General features: G+C 33.4%; 1 protein-coding gene across 2 annotated transcripts in view; it reads left to right on the forward strand.

Annotated features, from left to right (window-relative positions):
• LOC124949534 overlaps positions 1-10,107 on the forward strand; it is a 164,285-nt gene that overhangs the window by 77,975 nt on the left and 76,203 nt on the right. For both annotated transcript variants that reach the window (XM_047494752.1, XM_047494753.1), the window contains exon 2: positions 3,404-3,526. In XM_047494752.1, the coding sequence (XP_047350708.1) occupies positions 3,404-3,526 (123 nt within the window). The remainder of the gene's footprint in view (positions 1-3,403; positions 3,527-10,107) is intronic.

A 10,107-nucleotide genomic window follows, 5' to 3' on the forward strand; every position in this document is an offset into this window, starting at 1 on the left:
GAAGCACGATTTTCTATCTTATAGAAATCACAAAGAGAAAACAAATTATAAAAGAGAAAAGAAATGTTTTATAATTTTTGGAAATCAATAGAAGATTTGGACCTTTCGAGAGAAATCATTAAGCTCGATTTTTTATCAACTTGTCGCCCTCACACAATTACATTATTCTGAGTGAACTTTTACTACCATGAAGCTAACCACGAACGAAGGACGATAATTATTATGCCGCATAGCACGAGTTGGCTTGCGCAACGGCACTGCAACATAGAGCCTCCCCAAGGGCTACATTTGCTTCCACTTAATCTACCGAATCGTCAAACTGCGATAAGGAAAAAGTTTTCGTGCGGTCGGTCGTGTCGCGTAAAAAACAACGGTTCGATGCGTGCGTGAATGTTCTTAAATAATATCTCGATCATGAATAATTACTCTAAACCGGCCACCGTAATTTGACGATAATGATCGTAATAAGAAATACTTTCTATCTGTATACATATGTATACGTGCATAAGTGTATATAGTGTCTAACTTTAAACGATGCAGCCAAATATTTCCGAACTTATTAATTTTATAAACAAATTTTACGAAAGAAATTATTGTTTGATTTTAAAGGGGAAATGTAATACGTAATTACAGCTATTTCATAAAGTGTGTGCTGTTGTCAAAAAATGAAAGTCGTAATAATTTTTTAAAATAGAAATCGATATTCTAAAGTCTAACAAAAGTGATAGAGAATATCAATACAAATCCAACGAATACTTACAATATATCTTTCCATTTATATTTTATCGATTTATGATGCTTTGAAGTTTAACGAACTGTGTAATCAACTTCGATTATATACGTAATAAAAATAAATAAATAAATAAATAAATAAACGAAAAAAAATGAATTAATGAATTTATTGATTATCAGATATTTACAGAAAAATTTATCACGTTATCGTTGAAAAATACATACTTTCCGTGACATTTATAAAACTGTATAAAATAAACGTGATTTTAGAGATTTTTTGATAATAATATTTTAAAAAGATATTTTTTGTCCCCTTCATAAGGGATACATTTCTTAAAAACTTTTTTACTCAAAATTAAATTTCTTATAAACTCAAAGTCTGGCTGATACATTTGAGATCAGTCTGTGTATCAAACGTTCTGTAAATATAGCTATTTGGATCGATTATCGATCAACTCTTAAATTGAATATATGATAAGACTTAAAACTGTATTCAGACAAAATGTTCCTGTATGGTAGATAGCTTAACCTCAAGGCTATATAAAATTTTCAACGAAAGGGTTAAGGAATACTGGTTCGGTCAAATGAATTTATTATGTTCTTACGAAGTTAGAAATTTGTGGTAAAAAGATAAAATCAGATTTGGGTTGTACGTAAATAATATTATAAAAGATTAATGATCCAATCATCAATGAACATTTGTACATATTTATGATCGTTTTTAATTCATTTTTCCTTTTAATGTCGGAAAAATATTTTTATCAGATTTGATCTATTAACGCGTTTAACAAATAGAATCGTACGTTTTTCTTTTGTAATCGATCATACGATGCAATTTACTTTCATCGTATTATCATCAAACTCATGCACAAATGACGAGATACGCGGGAGAAAAATTTGTGTCGTTCGCATGAAAAGAACAACGATTACAAAGGCGTGTGTAAACGTGACGTAAGATTTAAAGAAAGAAAAAAAAACAGAAAAGAAGATCAAGGGAGAGAGCGAGAGAGAGAGAGAGAGAGAGAGAGAGAGAGAGAGAAGAAAAGAGAGAAAGAAGCGAAAGGGGTAGAGAAGAAGGTTGCTGTAATGTGCAACAGGGAGGAATAATTATATTGCGAAAGGAAGAAAGAAAGAGAGAGAGAGAGAGAGAGAGAGAGAGAGAGAGAGAGAGAGGGAGATAAAAGAAGAAGACCAGAGACAAAGGGTAATAAAGTGAAATGGAAATATTATTCCGTGTAACTCTTCTGCCTTTTTCTCTCGCTATCTCCTTTTGCCACTATTTTATGACTTTCCTTCCCTTTCTCCGTTTCTTCTTTTTATTGCGCATCAATAAACCACGCGAATGATTTAAGTTCCAAACGTGGACGTTTCAAACGGCCATTGACATGATCGAATAATTATCGTGATCATAGTTGCACTGCTCGAGAATACTCTATGCTATTTTATCTCGAGAAATTTCGTAGAAGGAATAAGAAGGGATAAGAAATTAATAAGTTTTTTCTTTCTTTTCTTTTCTTTTTTCTTTTTTCTTTTCTTTTCTTTTCTTTTCTTTTCTTTTTTTGTTTTCTTTTTCATTCATTCGGGACGATCGGTAAGTTTACGATTTAATTTCGACACTCGCAACACACGCTCTTTCTACGAGATAAACGAGATTGCATTTTGGCACGCGAACGGCGAACTGGTTTCGTGTCGATAATTATAGTTTATCGCGACGAGAGAACGTACATTCGGTGTTTCTCTCTCTCTCTCTCTCTCTCTCTCTCTTTTTTTTTTTTCTTTTTCCGGAAGTTCAATATTCATTTGCATAAAAAGGAAGAAGAAAAACAGAAGTTCGGCTTCGCTTTCTCGGAAGATCGATGAATCGCGTCTGATATCTACGTATTTAATTTTTTTCGATAATATTATCGAGTATCATTTAAGAGGAAAAAGAAAAATAATTTTGGACATGATTATTTCGAATGAAAATACAATTACAATTTTCAGCCACGTTTTTCTTTACGAATAATTTTGAATTTCCCGCGCTTCGCGAACGTACGAAAGAAGAAAGATCGAACTTAGAAAAATCTTTCGTTTCGAGTTGATGATCACAAAAATTCATTTATCTCCGTGGTAGAGTCTCGCGAGTTGAGTCCAGAACAGAGCTGAAGCTACGAAAGTGGCACCGTTATATAGAGTGTGCTTTATGGCCGGTTGCACCGGTGGCGAACGTTTCGTAATTAATTGCAGCACCCAGGAGTCTTCTTTTATCGACTTCCGTTGCGCGAGTGGCTCGTAAAAATCCGTAAGGGCGTGCGATATAGCTCGCTCCAAATCGTCTTTTTTTTACTTTCTCTCTCTCTCTCTCTCTTTCTCGTTTTCTGTTTTGACATTTTCTTTTTTTGCAATTTTTCCGTCTCCATTATTTCACTTTTCGTTCATTTTCGATGACATTTTCTATATTTAATTTATGTATATTTGTTTCGCATATAATAATATCTACGATTAATACATATGATTCTAATGGAAACGTATTTTCAGCTAAACAATCTTGCAAATAATAACAAATCCTTTATTAACTCCCTATATTTCATCAAATTAAACTAAATCATAAAAGATAATAAATCAGTAGCACGTACAATAGGATAGGAATAATCGACAATTAATTATCGATGCATTCGCTCTATTGTTTTAGGATCCGATATCAAAAAGGGTGTCGCTATATTGAATTGCCTCTACGCTCGTCAACTTTGTTTCGAGGATCCATCCTGTAGTGCCATTCTCGAAATTATTCCACGTGTCTGCGGTCCAGAATTAGGTGAGTACAAAAGCTTTATACAGTTTCTTTTTCTTTTGTATTTTTTTCTTTCTTTTTTGTTTGCTTTTTTTTCTTTTTTTTTTTTTTTCTTTTTTAAGTATGCATTATTACCATTGAAAGCACGAAATTTTGAATAAAGCAACTGAGACTAAACCGAATCTGCGGACAGACAGAAAGAGAACGGTGATTCGGTCGATTTCATATTTTCTATCTCGTTTCAACGTAACGAGAGGGATGCAAATGAGAACGGCCGAAGAGACGGTCGACGACCCCGTTTCCCCGCCATTCTTTTTTTTTTCCTTCTTCTTCGCTGGTTTTTATTTTTTCGTCGATTCGTTCTCTCCAGCGTGATGGAAATCGCGTTATGCTTTTGCGACAGACGGCTCTGACGTAAATTGTAAATTATTCCTAGCTACTGGTACCTGTTAAACGAATCCTTCTGTTATTCCCATCGTTTCTCTTTAGTTACGCTCGACATTCTCTTTCCTTTGGATGATTATGCTAAACGATAAAGTGCGACTTTTTACAGATTTCTTTCGATTTACATAATTTAGAAAAGAAATCCGCCGGTCGTCTCGTTAATTAGAGACATTAATTAAATTTAATCGTAACATATATGAAATCCAATCTTCATTTTATTTGACATAATGGACCAATGTAAATTTATTAAAAACCATGAAAAATAATAAGGCGGAACGAATTATAACAAATAATTTTATGGCTTGTTAATAATGTCCTATGATATAATATGCATTTTATATATCATGTAAATTATTTTCAAATCGTTTCAAACAAAAAGATTTATATAGGAATCATTAATAAGATTAGTGATATCAGATGGAAAGAGTAATAGAAAGGTAATATTTTCGTGATTGATTCTATATCGTTCAAACTTAAATTACGAATATTATATGTATTTTACATTAACATTGAAATATTCGAATTAAATACATATCAAATTGAATAATTATTCGATGATACGATACGGACATATTAACATTTGCTTTAACATTAATTCGAAGATACTTTTAGATATCGATCTTTCAGAATAATATCCATGCAGACTAATTACAATTTCCTTATACATTGAATGGTTCATTAAAGATAGATCTTTTGAGAGTTAGAAAGAAAGTGGGGGAAGGCGGGGAAAGGAGGAGTGGATTGGGAAATAGAAAAATAGACATAGAAAAGAAGTGGTTTAATAATTTCTTCCAGATAAAAATGGAATCGACATTGAAGTTTAAGTCGAAAAGCTTTTATCGAGCACTTAAGAAATCAGAAAGTAGCGATACTTTGACATTCTCTAGTAGATTCTTGTCATTTAATGTTCTACCTTTATACAGTATCTTCTGCGTTAGAAAGTTCTTTATCGAAACCGATTCGTAGAATCATCGTACTCGCAAGTATCTCAATCTATCTTCGAAAGGAGCACGTACCTTTTGGTGAGAGTTGAACAGAAACGTGTTCATTCCGTAGCACCCAAGCTAAAAGCGATTTTCCTTGAATGCTGAAAACGATCGACAGGAATGGTCGACGATTACGGAGCGTCGAAATTTTGGCGGCTGGATGCCTTCATCTTCTAATCTGCTCGCTAATTGTCTTTGCGAATTGCTACCCCGGAGATGTGCAATCTCTGTTCTAGATGGCTCTTATCGATCGAGTTCTGGCCAATTGCCGTCCAATTAGGCGAACGAGGAGGTTACAATTATTGTCAAAATAAAAAGCGGCAGGGCGCGCGACTATTTCGTAGCGTCTATCCGAAATGCATTAAAAGGCATCCTTGTAGCATAGAATCTGGAATGGGAGGGTGGATGAACACGGTAGCACTTACGAGTGTACAACGAAGAGTATATACAAACAAACGAACAAACAAATATATATATATATATATACATGGAGCTCTTGCTATCGAGTGAAACGCTTTATTTTCCACGCGAGTGCAGTCGCGGATTAACCAGAGCGTTTTCTCTTGCCAAGCTTGAAGAACAAAACTGCGAAAAAGCCGCGGTTGTTCACTGGGTCACAAAGTATTTCAGAACTAAATTAACCCATTCTCAATTCGGCCGGCCAACTAAAGCCTCATATGCTAATTAACGCTGGCGAAAGCTCGATCTTTCAATGGTATATATTTTCTTTTTTTTTGTTTTTTTTTTTGTTTTTTTTTTTCTTCTATGAACGCGTCTTTTCGACCGTAGAAAACTAACGTTTATTCGCGAATCGTGATTTCCTTTTATCTCGAACAAATTATTGTTCCCATTTATCGACTTTTTTCTTTCATTTTATTCGTTCGCTCGTTCGATATACATATCTCTATATCGATGATCACTTTGGAATGCATTTCGATCGATGATCACTCGATCGTACTATCTTATTATATTTCACTCTCGTTAAGGGTTTCTAGATCGACCGCTAACCGAGCACGATAATAACGAAGCTCGTAACTTTCTATCCGATTATTACGTTAGCACGTGCCGCATCGTAATCGAGTTATCTCAGAAATTTCACACTCGTTTACGCCCCTTCGGTATCATCGATATTAATAATGTCGAAACATTTTGCAACTTCGAAACGACGACGATGTCTATGTATCGCAAACTTCTCGTTTGTATAATAATTCAAGATCGGTATCTATGTAACTATAGATAGGATATCTATCAATCCGTGCCAATTTTTGAAAAATCGAATTCATGCTATTTTCTAATGTATCATCCATTCATCGTAAAAAGAAACTTGAGAATGGATCGTGACGTATGAATTCGCTTATTCTCGATTATTTTCTTTAGTTGTATGTTCGTACGTAATACTATCGGCGACCACTTTCGATAGTACTTTTTACAACTCGCTTAGGTATTTTCTGAGTAGCCGAACGTTCGCCTCTTTGGAGGAGTTGCTTGAACTGTGCACTTGACAGCCTAGCGACTACCTCTTGGCAAGAGAGGAGAGAGAGAGAGAGAGAGAGAGAGAAAATGAGAGAGAGAGAGAGAGAGAGAGAGAGCCGGGTGACGTTTAGGAAAGCGTATGTCGATTTGAGATTTCCAGTGCGTTGACACATATATACCTATACATGTGTGTGTATATGTGTATGTATTGCTCGGTTAAGCCTCAAGTATACGAAGGCAGATCTTATAGAAGAGCTACGGAAATGCTCCAGAGTTCTGCATACATTCTCAAAGATACTCGATAAATGTATTCTGTCCTATATATACATGACTTTGTGTGTTTGTGTATGTGTGTACATATATATATATATATATATATGTACTTGTTGGAGGTGTGATCGTGGAAAGTCTTTTCACGGTCGGCTATCGTGCGAGATCGAGGCTTCTGGCCTAGGTTGGCTATGATGATAGGAAGGCTAGACGGTGGCGTTCCAAGTATGCAGCTATCCGAAGTAATAACGTGTCGAGCGTCGTACGCTATAGTATGCCTAGACTCCCTTATTAAAAGGCTTAGCTGGCACTTTGGACTTGACACTACTTATGGTCGTTCGATTATATTAGAAATAACGATCGTGCTTCTGAAACGCTAAAATACTTTTGAAAAAGAGTACGTATTGTTGAAAGATAAACGAGTATAACAACGATGACTATTTTAACAATTCTATTTCCTCGTGTATTCATTAATCAAGATCAATGAAAGATATGAAACATATGAAATAAATTAACAATTGTTATACCATAGAATAATATGAGTTATTGTATTGTAGAGTGCATCTATTTTTATTTTTGTTTTTAGCCTATTTTATCATCGAAGTAAAACTTAGATAAAAAAAAAAGATGTCTCTTGCGAACGTTTGAATTAATTCTGATTTATGGGACGGTACTAATCCCTACGTCGTTTCGAAGCTTATCTCTTAGCTAGGGCGCAAAGGGTACGCAAAGCGTTCATTTCGATCGATGCTCAATGGTTATCGATGGTCGATGGTCAGCAATACCTTAAGCTAAATTTATAAGCGACACCTTCTCGACAAGCTCTGAGTTACTTTTCTTTTGATCGTGTACTCGATACAGTTGAAAAACCACAGTAAAAGTTTCTTATAACAGGACGAATCGATTTATCGATACGAATACAAGTATTCCCGAGATAATATAATCAACCTTGATTTAAATCGTTCTTCAATTTTTTGTTTAATCTATTTTCTTTTTCTCAATGATCATTCAGAGAAATGATTTCTTTTCTCATAATAAAAATTAATTTAATGAACATTTTATAAACGACGCGATGTTTCTAATTATTTACATTATCATTCAAGTGTAGCCCGTGGAAATTACAGTATCAACACGATTACACGAAAGCGAGGTTTACGCTTCCACGCGATATTCGGTCACTCCGATTAAAGGTAAAACCGAGCTGGCATAGGAGTCGGCGGCTGTCGTTCGTACTAATGCATTCATTAGGTGAATTGGTTTCAACAATCATATCTAAACCAATGATTAATAGCGGATTTTGAATTATTCCTACGATCGAAACGATACCTACATCAACGAACTGTGTCCTTCGTTAGGTAACACTTTGGCACATTAACGATCACGTTTAGATTTCATAGGAATTAGTAAAAGTCCAAAAGCTTTCATCATTATTTTGTTATTTTTATTAAAACAACTTTAAATGCTGTTGTTTAAAATAAAATTGATAAGAATACATCTCGAAGGGGAAAACTTTTAACCGTGGCCTACATGGTTGGACCGCATGAATTTTGAATAGGCTTTTAACTTTGAAATGGGACACCGTCAGAGAAAATGAGAGAGAGAAAGAGAGAGAAAGAGAGAGAGAGAGAGAGAGAGAGACACTATAAGACTTGAGAAAGAAAAAGTTTTCTTACGCTCGAAACAGCTGGTCCACGTTTGAAACACGCCGAAACATTAAACTCTCGTATGGAGGTAATACGAGACTCAAAGTTATTATAGATTTTTAAAAAGCGAGTATATCATTGTCTATATTATTATAGCAATACGATATATAGGATAAAACAAAATATTTATTTTCCAATGAGAATATTGGGAAACTAAAATTATTTTTTCTATTAGATTTTTGCAAGAGAAAATGTAAATGGGATGAACTTATTGCAAATTTATAATTTTACTTTTCTTTTTTTAAATTTAAAAAGATTTATTCGCGATCTTCAAATTAATTTATCGTATTTTAAGTATCCCATGTTAAGGAACGAAGTAATCTCATTTTTATTATAGATAAAAATAGAAAACGATAGAGAGCATTTAAGTTTCTGTATATTCTTTGTTATCTGACACAAAAAAAAAAAAAAATTGTTGCAGATACAAAATGTAATATTTGTGTAAACTATATATGGAGAGAAACGATTTTCATGAGAAATAATGATTCATAATAATTTTTTATGAGAACTGCATTTAAATGATTTAAAAGTGATAAAATTAACGTCAATGGCAAACCGTCTGTACGAAGACCAAAAGAATTTCAGAACGATGAATTGCTAGTATTACTTTTATTTAAAGATTGTATCAAAAATTGTTTGGAAAAGTCTGCAGATATACTTGGAGTTAAAGCATTAATCTTAGCGGTTAAAGTCAATTGAGAAAATTCAGTGAGAAGGTAAATAGATTTCATATTAATGTACCGATCCTGGTGCATGATAATACTAGACCCCCTTATACTGTTGCTGCGATTAAAATAGCATTATAAAAGTTTAAGTGGAAAATTCTCGTGCACTCAGTTTATTCACCAGACATTGCTCCATTTGATTTTCATTTATTCAGATCAATGCAACGCCGCTTCTTCGATATATGTTTTGTTAATGCCACGAAAGTTCAAGAATAGTTCGATAATTTTATTGCCCGCAAAAGAAATACTATTTTTTCTTTTATTTTTCTTCTTTTTTTTTTTTTTTTCTTTTTTACAAATCGGATTGGAAAATTCCTTGAGAAATGGCAAAAGGTTGGTAGAAAATTAGAGTAGATATTTTTATTGAAAAAAAAAAAAAAAAAAAAAAAAAAAAAAAAAAAAAAATTTTTACAGTTAATTAAACAAACAATCTGGAAGACCGTGCATCGCTTATTCAATAAAGAAAGATAAGATAATAAAGATAATAAAAAATGTTTTCTATAGTTATTCAATTACGTTTTTGAAGTTCTCCATGTTATCAGGATGACTGCTATTAGTTTCTCTTCGTAGTCGAATTTATTCGGATTAAATTCCATGGTGTTTAACAATTCTTTTCGATTATTTCACTTCTTCATCCAGGAAAAAGGGAACATACAGCATTCCATGTTTGTTCTTCTTCAAACGATACCATGTTTTTCTTATTAAAATTGAAATTACGATGTTTCGTAGGATGTTCATCAGACATCTTTCTCATAATTCTCGTAGTAATGAATAAATTTTAATGAAAATTGTATGTTTTTCGTTAAAACAGTCATATTAATGTTCGACGAAAATTGTAGCGTACCGCACCAATCTCAATGATAATGATAAAATCATTTATATCTTATCGGGTTATTTAATCTTATAAATGAATTTTTCTCCAGTTATTTATCTTTAACTAAATCACTTTCTTGCATCTATTCTTGCATAAATTCACTTAATCTCATCAACATCTTTATGCGTGT

Source organism: Vespa velutina, chromosome 5, assembly GCF_912470025.1.
Source record: "Vespa velutina chromosome 5, iVesVel2.1, whole genome shotgun sequence".
NCBI classification, from domain to species: Eukaryota; Metazoa; Arthropoda; class Insecta; order Hymenoptera; family Vespidae; genus Vespa; species Vespa velutina.